The following is a 13,311-nucleotide window of genomic DNA, read 5'->3' as shown; positions in this document are numbered from 1 at the left end:
TAACATTGACTCCCAAAATTGTTAGTCTTGAAATCCATTATATGAGTATGTGTGCATATACACATATATATGTATGTGCAGTTGTCATAAATAAAAATTAAAGTTTTCTACTACGTCCACCCTTTCTCAGATTCCAGGGTAAGCCATTTATTACCATTAATTTGAGTTAATGAAATAAAATACTAAAAAAGTTGTACATCTATATACATATTTATTTGTGGAAGAGTAGTATATAGATTTTGTAGTATATAAATATGAAATAGAAATATATATGTATACATAATACAAGCATAGATATACATAAAGAGGGAAAAAATGGAATGGATTGTTTGCGTGTTACGTGTCTTAAGTTCATTAATTTATGCGATTCCCTGCTACGTCATATTATATATTTAATACATGCAGGGGGCACACATATACATACACCTTGCTAACTGATTTGCACAATGGTAAATGGTTGCGACACGTAACACTCGCCACACTACAACAAACATTGGGAATGTAGTCGCCGTCTAATTGTGTGCACTTATAAAAGTGTGTATGATTGAAGGGAGGGGTAGCTGAACATATGTATATATATTTGGGTGCTCATTTATACCACAAATGATGTGTGCCTCAAGTTCAAGGGAACTGTATTTGGCCAAGGTTATAAGTCAAGTTCGCAAAAAAAATTTACTTCTTGTTATTTATGTGGATCCTTAACAATTTACTTTGAATTAAAATTCATACTCTGTCTCCGTTTATTGTGATTTTTCCAGAATTGGTAGTGCAGATACATTGGAAATAGTGGCTTCTAAGTCCACTGGCAGTGAACCTTCAACGCCAGAGGATAACATAAATGTAGTGGTCAGAGTGCGGCCTTTGAACGAGAGAGAAAAGAGGGATAGACATGGAATGATTCTGCAGTTTCCTGGAAATGGGCAAATTATTGTAAGTCTGCATATTTACATGTATGTACATGCGGGTCACCTCATATAAATTATTTTGTTTGCATTTTCTATATACATATGTGTGTGTAGATCGAAAGTAGTGAGGGCAGTAACAAAAGATCACGAAATCAAGAAAATGTGCACGTGTTTACCTATAACGTGGTTTTCGAACCTGGAGCTACCCAAGAAGATATTCTGGATTATTCAGGCATCAAGCGAATAATTGAGATGGCGATTGAAGGATTTAGTTGTACAGCATTTTGTTATGGACAAACTGGTTCGGGAAAAACGCATACGCTAACGGGTCCGCCCGATCTGGTGAGTTAATAAAATAAATAAACTACACCAGTATCTAACCCAACTCAAGCAATACTGAATAAGTTTGAGACTCATTTCCGTCCTTTGAATCTTGTATTTATAAATAACATTTATACTTTATATGTATTTTTTGTCACTAATTTTACATTGAAAAACAGTTCTACCAATAATTATAAAAATGTTTGAAAATCACCAAGTTGAATACTTAATATGTAAATATTTGCCATTCTTATTTTTATTACTAAATTTCACTTTATAATAATTATTAAAATCATACGGCCATTAAAGCTTATTTAAAAGTGCAAACATGGTATAGGGTGGCCAGATAGCAAGGGTTTTTTGTTTTGATAAGAGGTTAAAATCAAAATGTCGGAAATATCATCAAAGGCGCCTTTCCTACTCATGCTCCTACTAGCACTGTAACGTTCTTTCCCCTGGACTGATTGCCGCCCTGGGACCGCTGTCAGCATTAAGCATTCATAAGTGGTTGTGGAGGAAATGGAACATCGGAAAATTTGCAATAGCACAGTATTTACGAACTATCGTCTTGTCTTCTGTCTGATGTTATCGTGCGTGATTTACCCAAGTGTCTACGTTTTTCGTCGTTCTGTCCAGAAACAGTTCAGCTCCATGCTGTACTTGCACCTGTAGCTGCTGCTGCTGGGCCGTGAGTTTAAGTAGTAGCATTATTTTTCCGGCAAACGCTTGAACCGCCACCCACTCCTCGAGATGTGGTATTAGCTTATACGTCCATCGCCTTTTAGATGACTCTTCCCATCTTCTTTGCTACTCGTACATAGATCGCTCTCTCTCGATAGATTTTTCTGTTGCCGTTGGTTTTGCTCCTTACTCGCTATAGAGACGGCGAAGTTATCAACTGGTAATTTTCCCACACCACTTCACGTATATGGATATTCTTGGCTTCTGCCCATACCGGAGCCGCGTAGAGCATGATTGAGCCCACGACTGTTGTTTTACCCTTGGGGTCTACCTATATTGGGTAGTATTCTTGCGAGAGCGCCCATTACAGCCACTGCTTTGTTATGACTGCTACTAGATGTTGCTTAAAGCTCAATCTCATGTTGATTATGACTCCCAGGTAAATTATTGCCTTCTTTTTGCGCAGTATCACCGACTGAGAGTTTCATAGTCATCTTTTTCTTCCGCGCACTTATCAGTACTGCCTCTGTTTTTTGAGCTATCAGCTCTATACCTGCATTGCTGATCCAACGCTGCACATTCTCCTAATGTCATCGTGGATATTTTTGTGTGATTCCACGTACGAAAGGAGTTTATCACCTTGCGTTCGACAAAGTCATATAATGTTTGTTTCGGCGCGGGCAATGCTGTTTTCTTTTTTCTGTTGAGGCTGTCCTGTAGGATAATTTTTGCCGAGATAAGATGTTGGCGTTCCGGCCGCAACGCCGATGATATTACTTCATTGCACTGTTATTCTGTTTACGCAACGGTGGTTACCGACGGGAGTGAGTGCTTCATTCTCCTTTGTATTTTCTATAGTTACTGATGCTTGAGGAGAACGCCGTCTAATCCCAAAGCTCTTCTTACAACATTGGGGGTCAGATGGCAATGCCAGTTTTTCCAATTGTGATGTTTTTGTAGCTGTCAAAGTTCCAATGACATTTGGCTGTCAAAATATTCAATGAGGCTTGCCATTTTATTACCCATTGTTCCACGTTTGCCGAAAGTGCCTAATTATATTTATTAAATAATAATATCGAAATTCTGGTTCAGTTGTATATACGTAACGTGAGTTCGTTCGCGCAATTGGTCTTGTAAGTCTTGAAGGGCGCTTTAATGTTGCCACCATTTGTAAAATCGTACTAACTTCAAATACTGTACTACGTCTTTCTAAGTAAATGAATTACACTTTCTCTGGAGTTCGACCTGACAAACTTACATCATGTTCTCGCTAATGCGGAGGTCCAATGCTCGTATTCTTCCAGCTGTTTAATTCAGGCAGTACCAAAAGTTATTTTATAAAGGTGTTTTGCCCTGATAATCAATCACTTCGGGATATCCTTAACAATCCTCTTCCTCAACCCACATATTTCCAATTGCGAAATGGTTAAGGAATACATTTTAGTTTCCTAGTCTATAAAGCTAAGTTTCTATGTTGAGTATCGGATGATACACATGATAGGCATGATAATGATTTTTCTGACTATCCCGACCCCAGCAAGCCGGAACCATTATTTGCAAAAGTATTTCTTGTGAAACAAAAAATATTTAGTTCCATTATGAATAAAATAAGGCTATATAATTTGTTAAACCATTCAGACCCCAGCACTTCCTAATAGATCCAAGTAAACTCATGAGCTTCATGCCAACAACTGCTCACCACAATTTCATGGCAATTGGATGAAGAGTTTAAGAACGTGTAAATTACAGAAAACATAACCGTTATAAGTTTTACCGCGAAAACTTTGCTATACAACAGTTATTATAGGAGAAATATTTTTTCCGCTGCCTATTTCTAATGTTGTCGCAGGAGTTTTCATTGTAATAATTATTAATAATACGCTTAAAACGCAGATCAAAGCCACCTTGGTGGAACAGGGAGCTGGGGTCAAGAGTATAATGATCTACGACGAACATATGAGAAAGAGGTGCGTAGAGCCAAGAGAGAGAGTCATGGAAAGACTTCTGTAGTACTATAGAAAGTAACGAAGCGGCTAGGCTCAGGAAACTGTTATCAAAGAAAGACACTATTACAACGCAAAAAATAGAATGGACCCATTTAAATCACCAGGTTTAGACGGAATTTTACGAGCCATGCTCCAAAGGATGGGCAATCTGTTGGTACCGTGGCTAAAAGCGTTATACACAGGATGCGTGAGGTTTAACCATGTGCCAATACTCTGGACGGAAGCAAGGGTTGTGTTTATACCGAAAGCAGGTAAAAGTGACCCCGTACTCTCAAAGGAATATAAGCCCATCAGTTCAACCTCATTTCTTCTGAAAACGCTTGAGAAGTGGCATCTAAACTAATAGCATATACAGATGACATAGCCATAGTAATGACAGGCAAGCACCTATATATCGTGAGTGACATAATAAATAATACACTCGCAATAGTACATCAATGGGCAACTCAGACAGGCTTGGGGATACAAGCCGATAAAACAGATATGATACCTTTTACTAGAAAGTACAAGACCCCGAATCGGCACCCCCGAAGCTAAACGGCGTAGAACTGACTCTTAAAGACCACGCAAAGTACCTTAGAGTAATTTTGGATAGCAAACTATCATGTAAGCAGAATATATTGGAGACTAAGAAAAAGGCCAGTAAGGCACTATATGTATGTACATATGTAAAAAGATGCTGGGAGTTACATGGGGTCTAGCTCCTACAGTAATGTATTGGTGCTACTCAGCTGTAGTAAAGCCAATATTACTCTATGTTGTTCTAGTGTAGTGGACTGCATTAAGAAAAACGACACACAAAACTCCTATGGAAAGTATTCAACGTCTTGGTGCATTCTGCACTACAGGGGCAATTAAAACTACTTCTACGGCAGCACATGAAATAATACTCAACCTACCACCGATCGACGAGACTGTCTAGCAACTAGATCTGCTGCACGATTTAAGGGGTCCCGTTGGTCTAGAGCTCGAAAATTTAGGGTATTTTCAGGATTTTTTTTATAATAAAAAAATGAAAAACGATACTTAACTTTTTTAGGCTTTTTACTTAACTTCTTTTACATGCAAAAATGAAACCAACATTTTCATACTGAAAAATTTGACCTGGACGGTGTTGTCCATTTTGGGTCTTCTATTTATCTGAAACACAAAAACCAAAAAAATTATTAATCAGTATAACTGTAGCTATGTCCCGTACTAGAATAAAAAATTAAAGAAATAGTAAAAATGGCGCAGTTTTGAATTTGACACTCTAAAAATTGGTTTTTGTTTTCAGTTTTTAATAAAAAAAATACGAAATAATTGAAATAACAATATGATTGTAGTACGGGCGATAGCCATTGATGTTGTGAACAACATATTAAAATTACAGATGATTCGGTTGAATGGTTTTTTTTTTTTTTTGACAACAGACAAAAGTCGTTTCGAGATAAATGAGTTTAAAGTTTGAGGCACAGGAGCACACGGAGCGCTCTCTATCTAGTATATTCTTAAGATACTATACTTACAAAATATCGAAAAAATCGTGTTTTGAAATTTCTAGATCACTGGTTCCCTTAACGGGGAATTTACCTGTAAAATATTCGGACATAGCTAAATAGGCATGAGTTATCAGACCAATACGGATTATATGACTCCGAAATACAATTTGGTGAAAAGATTCCGAACAACAATAGAAGAAGAATCGTGGATAAGAGGTATGAAATCTAGCCTCAATACGCTTAATATATTTACTGACGGCTCGAAAATGATGGACGGTCAAGCGGCAATAAAGGCAATAAACGCATATAAAATTTCATCTAATAACGTTCTTAGGACTAGGAAAGCCATAGAGATACTAGCCGCAGACAGACGGTTACAGATCTATTGGGTACCCGGACATAAGCGCATTGCAGGAAACGAAATTGTAGATGAGATTGCCAAAAGCGCTGTTTACATACAATTCGAACTAGAAAACGACATATTGAAACCTTTAAATACGGTATACAATGGCATCGCTGCGAACAAGAAAATACGGATAGACAGGAGGTGGAATAATCTAGCCACTTGTAAAACTGCGAAAATCATGTGTACACCGAATGCAGATGAATACGCCAGATTCGTACTAGCCCTGTCTAGAAAATACATCTGAACTATCATAGCATACTGGCAGGCCACAATTTGTTAACGGCACACGCATACAAGATAGGAATTACAAACAATGATAGCAGCAGATTTTGCAATGAACTAGAATAGAGGGGAACTCTAGAACACCTTCTATGTTCTTGCCCTGCATTACCTAAAACCCGAATGAAATGTTTAGGAGCTATACAATCTGAGAGGTTAGAATGTCTCTTGGGGTTAGAGCTTCAGAGCTTACTTAGATTCGCAAAAGACGCACGCCTATTACAAGGAAACGTAAGGGTCAAGCTCCATCTGGTGCCACTAAGGACCAATAGGTCTATGATGGCTTTCAGCCAGCCAAGTCAACCTAACCTAACCTAATAATATGAAATCTAAACTTTGCATATCACTTATTTCTTCACATTTACTCTCTCACTCAGTCTAATTTAATTATTTATTTATTTATCTCTGAGTTGAACCACAGATAAACATTATCTTCGAGCGGTGCAATAAATGTATGTATCGGATTGGTAACGGAAAAAATATTTCTCAGCTAATAATTGTTTTCATTAATTTTTAGAACTCGATCAACGTTTTCAATTGGTAAATTCGAGATAACTATTATTTTTGGTTCCTGACTTTCACATTTACCTATGTATATGGATATACGAAGAATATGTATATATTATACATATGTGTATGTATGTATACAATAGTTTTCCGTTGTTAGGGACTTAATTGAGCTTTCCTACATTTTATAGGGGTGTAACTCCTAACAAAATCAAGACGCCCGTCACAAATAGGATGAGGAGCTCTGCTAAACACCCAAAAAGAATTTAAGCGCCAATTATGTTTTTAAGATAACGGGTTTTCCAATAAGAGGTGTTATTTTTATATTCAAAGAAAAATGCTATTTTTTAATATAAATGATCCGATGTTTATTTCATTATAAAGAGGAAGGTATGCCGTTAATAGTTGAAAATAACATCAGGCAAATGACCATCACGACCACTCTTACAGGACAATATCCTTTTCATGAAATTTTCCATAACCGAATTGCAAAGTCCTCGAAAGCCTCACGAATTCCATATTTGAGGTCTTGAATCGACCCTGACCGGTCTACCCCAACACCTTTTTCACGTGGTCCCAAAGAAAAAAGTCACAAGGTGTTAAATCACAAGATCTCGGTGGCCAATTGTGATCACCTCTTCGAGAGATAACACGGTCCGGAAACTTTTCCCGTAAAAGATCAATGGTTTCATTGCTTGTGTGGCACGTAGCGCCGTCTTGTTGAAAATAAACGTTGTCCAGATCAATACCATCCAATTCCGGCCATAAAAACTCGTTAATCATCTCCCGATAGCGCAATCCATTCACCAATAACACCTGTTATTGGAAAACGCTTTATAACTATTGCACTATGAAATTTGTCAAGCCTGCCGAAGCGCGATTGCTATGAGACAAACCTGTTTCTGCCTTTGATGGTTCATGGCCGCAGTGAGCATCTAACGCTATCCAGGATCAACCGAATGCTAGTCACGCATCCAGAAAAATTTTTTTCATATAGCACGTATAACCATATTACTTTTTATAGCAAAATGTTTTAACGAACCATAACTTGAAAATTGGTGCTGAACAAGTACTTGTCCGAGAACTTTGTAGATTATTTAATCATAAAACTAATTTTCATCTAAAAAATTCTTGACATAAATTGAAATTGATTTTTTAAATTTATATCAACATATGTACATATATACATACATACACAAAATCTCTTTATTTAATTTGCGTTTTTCTTTCAGTTTATAGGCAAACCAAATCCAAACGATTCCCGGCATGGACTAATCTTCCGATCGTTTTTGTACCTCTTCCAGTTGATAAAAAATCGCAAAGACATCAACTATGTGCTAAAGGCATCTTTCCTTGAAATCTACAATGAACGAGTAAGTATAAAAGAATATTCCTTTCAAATTCATACATATATATGCATGTATATATAGTATAATATATATACAGTGAAGAACAGTTTTAAGTCCCGTAATTAATATGAAAAGACCTGGTTGCATCTGATATGGCTGATATTGCTAACACCAGGAAGGTCGTAAGACTGCATGTTCGCATGGTTCTAGTAAGTTAGTAAAATCAGTTTTCTTAGCCTCAGTTATAAGTGATAAAGTATACTTTTTAGAACTTACTAAATTTTGTATTGGACACACATTTTTTATTATTTCATTTAAAGACGACACTTCTTAGAAAATATTGTATAAAATTGCGTAGAAAAATTTTAAAGTTGAACATTTATCTAGAGGGCTTGATAAATGTGTTCTTCCAGTAGAAATTAATAGAAATTCACGTTGGCGCTAGCAAATTAGTCTTTTAGGAAGGAATCGTAGTGAAAGTTAGGGAAATGCGCACACATGGAAAAAGATAAATTTTCATTCTATCTAATAACTATAGGTATATCGTTCGTTTGCTGGAAGAACGTCATAGCTTAAAAAATCATAAATTCGAAAAAGATGGTGTCAAAGTTTTCAATTTACTATGCCTGTCTAAGTAAAAATAAAAACTCAACTTCGTCTAATAGGATGATACCATCTGAATTTATATTACAGCTGGTAATCATTTCTGCATAATTGTAATTTTTTTATTGTGACACCCTTTCAGTAAATAAACTATATATGTATGTGTATATACATAGGTATATTTGGTCGATATTTTCCTTCACTCGGTAGTGTGCGTCTGAACATTGTTCTAAAAATGGAGAGGCCTATCAAATTATCTCAGTTCCGAAGTGCCCCGAAGCTTGTCTTTGCCGAAGAGCGACCGCTACTAGATACTTCTATAATTCTATGTTTTCGGAGGCTTTGAATCCAAACTAACCGATTGGTAGTCACCTGAGAGTAACTGAATCTAAACTTTGTCGGGTGTATAATACAAATCAATAAACATCCGCCAATTTTTTTATTTACTTTATTATTAAAATGAAGCTTATCTGTAAAACTGTTTAGTGTTTTATTATACATACATACATCAACTGGTGTAAGAGTTTCAAAATTCAAAATCAATTAATTTTATACAATGAAAACTTAAAACTAACAATTTCAAAAATGTTATTATTTAAATTTAAATTTACAATAAATTGAACTGTATATGCGTGTATGTATAATTGAAATTAAAATAAACTTAGAGATATCCACATAAGAATAGTCAGACACATAAATGGGAACATACAATATTAAATTTTGTGATGAAAAACCCTTTCACTCATTTATTATTTTTAAGGGGACAAATACCTGTAAACGGACATATTTTCCCTGATTTTCATTAAAATTATTTAAAATGAAAAAGTCAATATATTTTTTTCAAATTTTTTTTTTATTTTAATCATTTAAAATGGCGGATGTACACTCAATTCTTCTAGGAAGGTCGCAGCGGGGCTTCTCAATCGGCGGACATTGTGGCATCGGCGTCAGTGACCTGAATACAAAAAACCAAAAATTTGTTTGTTTATTAATGTCGTAATTTCCATATGAATTACAAAAAAAGGGGGAAAAAAATCGCGGAATAAAATGCTTCAAAAAACATGAATTTTAGGGCGAATTTACTACAATTTTTGCTACGAAAAAATTATTTAGAAAGTAATGTCATAGATGTGTGCAAAATTTCAGGGAGATCGGTCAATAACATTTCTAGTTATCGTGTACGCCAATTCGAAAAATATAGTTTTGAGAAAATCACGTCTAACGTCGGCAACGTAACTATACCTCTCCCAGCGCTCGAACACAAAGAATAGAGCCGTCGCGGTTGACGATCTATAATATAAGAAATACTTAAATTTACGTTCTAAAAATTTTTTGACATATTCTTAAAGGATTATATTAACATTTTATGAGATAAACATTTTTTTTTTCGAAATTTTACAGGTATCTGTAAAAATCTATCTTGAAAAATCTATAACCGTGCATGAAACTTCAAATGATAGAAACAGTTTTTTCTAATAGCGGTCGTCAACGGCAAGCCTTCGAGTGCATTTCTGCCATTATAAAAAACCATCTGCCGTTCGAAGTCGGCTTAAAACTGTGGGTCCCTCCATTTGTTGAAAACAATCAATACGCAAATAGAAATGCACAAATAGAAATTATTAGCGGAAATTAAAACAAAAGATGGCTTACCTCAATCCAAGAAGTATGTTCTATGAACTAATTTAAAAATTTAAAACCGATCTCGAAGTTGCGAAGTGTCGCCAATATGAAGCTATTTGTGGCCTAAGCAACAAATGAATTCTCTCATAAAAGAAGCGGATTCATCATAAATTTAATTGACTAAAATCGAACTTTGAACATACTTAACATACTTACTACTTGCGTTTTGCACATATAAGTTTGTAGTTTTGACCACCAAGTCACGATTATTCTTGCATTACTAACTGCTTGACAAACTACCTATACTTAATTAAATTAATTATTATTATATTTAGAGGGCTTTTTATTAGTTTTTTATTTTTTATTTTGAATTTATTTGTGTAAATTTTTAATTAATTGATACATTCTTATTTTAGAAAATAGTGTTTTGACTTCGTCGCTGACATTCACATGCTCTAGACACTTCATCCACCCATGTGAAAGTAGGCTCATTGGAAGCATGTTCCGTCAATCCCAACTTTCTTTTAATGAAGACTGCATTCCATTGCACCCTCGTGAAAACTATCCAACTCTTCTTCTTATTTTAGCTTTTTGTTAAATGATAGCTCGTTTTAAAATCTCCTTAAGCGAAACCACTCGGTTTGCATGTTACCATGGGTGTTGCGGACTGTGATTAAGTCCAAATTGCTAAATGAACTCTTCTTAATAATTTATGAATTTTTAAAGCAACCTTACCTAGTAAAATTATTGACAGAAAATATTTTTGCGGAAATAACTTAACATTTTTTATTTATTTATTTTTGTTTAATATTATTATTTTTTTATTTAAATAGTCATTAATGTTTCCCTAAAAAAATATACTTATAGGCTTCGTTTATTCATTCCGAAAATGAGCACGAGTTTACACAGAAGTGGAAGTTATTACTGTTTTCGATCAGTTTGTCGTTTTCTTTGCTGATTAGCTAAAGCTCTGGTAACAAAACGTTATTGGATACCAAGGTAAATAGAAACGATGAAGATGATCCCGGTGATTAAAAACGTTCAAGCGCGCACACCTCTTCACGTGAAAGCTACACCATAACCCGAAAAACCGATCAAAAAAAGTAAACTTCGATAATGATATGTAACAACAAAACCTAAAAAACTGATTGGGTTAAACAGTTTTTCAATTAATTTTTTAATTTTTATAATTCAATTTTTTTTTTTAAATTTAAATAAAAGAAATTTAGAACAATTCAGAAAAAAATTAAGTGGTGAAAAAGTTTGAATAAAATTTGAGTTAAAGAAATAAAAAAGTGGTTCTATTCAATAACTTGAAAATCAAGTCACAAACACAAAGCGATGAAGGATTTGACTTGATATAGACTTAACTTCTGCTCAAATATGAACGAGACGTTATCAATAAAACGGTCCGCGGATGACATGGCAAAAATAAATTTTTTGTTTTTTGGTAGGACTGTTATAAGCTTACATGGCAAATTTCAGCGTGATATGTCACATAGTTTGTTTTCTGTGCTACTGTAAACAAGTCAAGCTCGAGTGTGTTCTTCGAATTCTCTTTTATGACTTCAATTGGCAACTTGAGCTTGGGAAACAGGAAAAAGTCACATGGAGCCATATCAGGCGAATACGGTGCTTGCGGAACGATATTAACATTATTTTTGTTCAAATAATCGCGAACAAGACGTGATGTATGAGCTGGTGCATTATCGTGATGCAAGAACCATGACTTGTTGTCCCACAATTCCTTCCTTTTAAGACGAATGTTCTCGCGCAAACGCTTTAAAACGTCTAAATAATATTCAGCGTTAACCGATCGGCCTTGCGGAAGGAACTCCGAGTGCACCACACCTTCGTAATCGAAAAAAACAGTCAGCATAACCTTAATTTTTGAGCGACTTTGGCGTGGTTTTTTGGGTTGATGTACGGCCCTCTTTGAACGATTTGTACCACTGGGAAACACGTGCACGCGATAGAGCAGAGTCCCCATAGGTTGTCTACAACATTTTTAAGGCGTCTGAAGCCGAAATTTTGTTGGAATAACAAAATTTCAAACAAATTCTTTGTTCAACTTGAATTTCCATCGTTAAATTCGAAGAACACACTCGAGCTTGACTTGTTTACAGTAGCACAGAAAACAAACTATGTGACATATCACGCTGAAATTTGCCATGTAAGCTTATAGCAGTCCTACCAAAAAACAAAAAATTTATTTTTGCCATATGTCATCCGCGGACCGTTTTATTGATAACGTCTCGTTCATATACATATACTTACATACATATTTGTTAATCAATAACCCTTATAAATTTAAAGTGCACTCCCAAAATTATTATACAGCACTCCAAATTGACGAGTTTTGACTACTAACGTATATATTTTATAAATTTAATTATTTTTCATCAAAATTATATAAATAAATAAATAATATGTATTACCAAATTGTAAGATTGAAGTAGCACAAAATTCTAGTTGATTTCTGATCATTTTTCCCGGAGGGAAACGTCAAATATGCATACAAAAAATGTCAATAACTCATTGACATTAGGGACAAGTGACATCATTTTTACCATTTTAATAAAGTCCTAGGTCGAATTATTCGTGAGAGTAAATAATGTGTCTCCTTTACTTAATTTTATATAGTTTATTGCTTTTAATTAAATAACCTAATTGAACCATCTCATTCAGCAATGTTTGGCATTTGTTGTGCACCAGTCCTGAGATTGGTATAGTACTCGTAGAACCATTGCTCATTTGAAACCTTTATGTCCGTAAATGTGTTCAAGGTTTGGATTAAATGATTTACTCCTACATACATACAAATGTACATAGTATAAAATGCATTTACTCATAAAATTGCGCAGTCACTGACCAGCGGGTCATTCCGTATTTGCATTGGCAATTTGCGTGAGGTACTAGTGATTTATTTACGATACCAGACCGCGCTGTAAAACCATTTTCCATTTGACCACTTTTGCATGCCATTTAAAATTCTGTGTTTACATTGGCGGCTACACGCCTTGTCACTTCGACATGCAATCAAATTGTGGAAGAGAAATGCAGCCTTTATACTCCTTTATACATATGTCCATACATACATACATACTCGAATATGGATCATGGACGGAAAATGAATGAACTGAAATTAGAAAA

At 35.1% G+C, this 13,311-nt stretch overlaps 1 protein-coding gene across 1 annotated transcript in view; it reads left to right on the top strand.

Annotated features, from left to right (window-relative positions):
- Nucleotides 1-13,311, top strand: part of LOC129246197 (kinesin-like protein KIF12) — a 59,193-nt gene that overhangs the window by 37,582 nt on the left and 8,300 nt on the right. The window contains exons 2-4 of the mRNA XM_054884797.1: nt 759-930; nt 1,020-1,247; nt 7,819-7,959. Coding sequence (XP_054740772.1) covers nt 759-930; nt 1,020-1,247; nt 7,819-7,959 — 541 coding nt within the window. The remainder of the gene's footprint in view (nt 1-758; nt 931-1,019; nt 1,248-7,818; nt 7,960-13,311) is intronic.

The sequence above is a fragment of the Anastrepha obliqua genome, chromosome 4, assembly GCF_027943255.1.
Source record: "Anastrepha obliqua isolate idAnaObli1 chromosome 4, idAnaObli1_1.0, whole genome shotgun sequence".
NCBI lineage: Eukaryota > Metazoa > Arthropoda > Insecta > Diptera > Tephritidae > Anastrepha > Anastrepha obliqua.
Note: the sequence above shows the minus strand (reverse complement) of the source record. Positions and strands in the feature narration are given on the sequence as shown.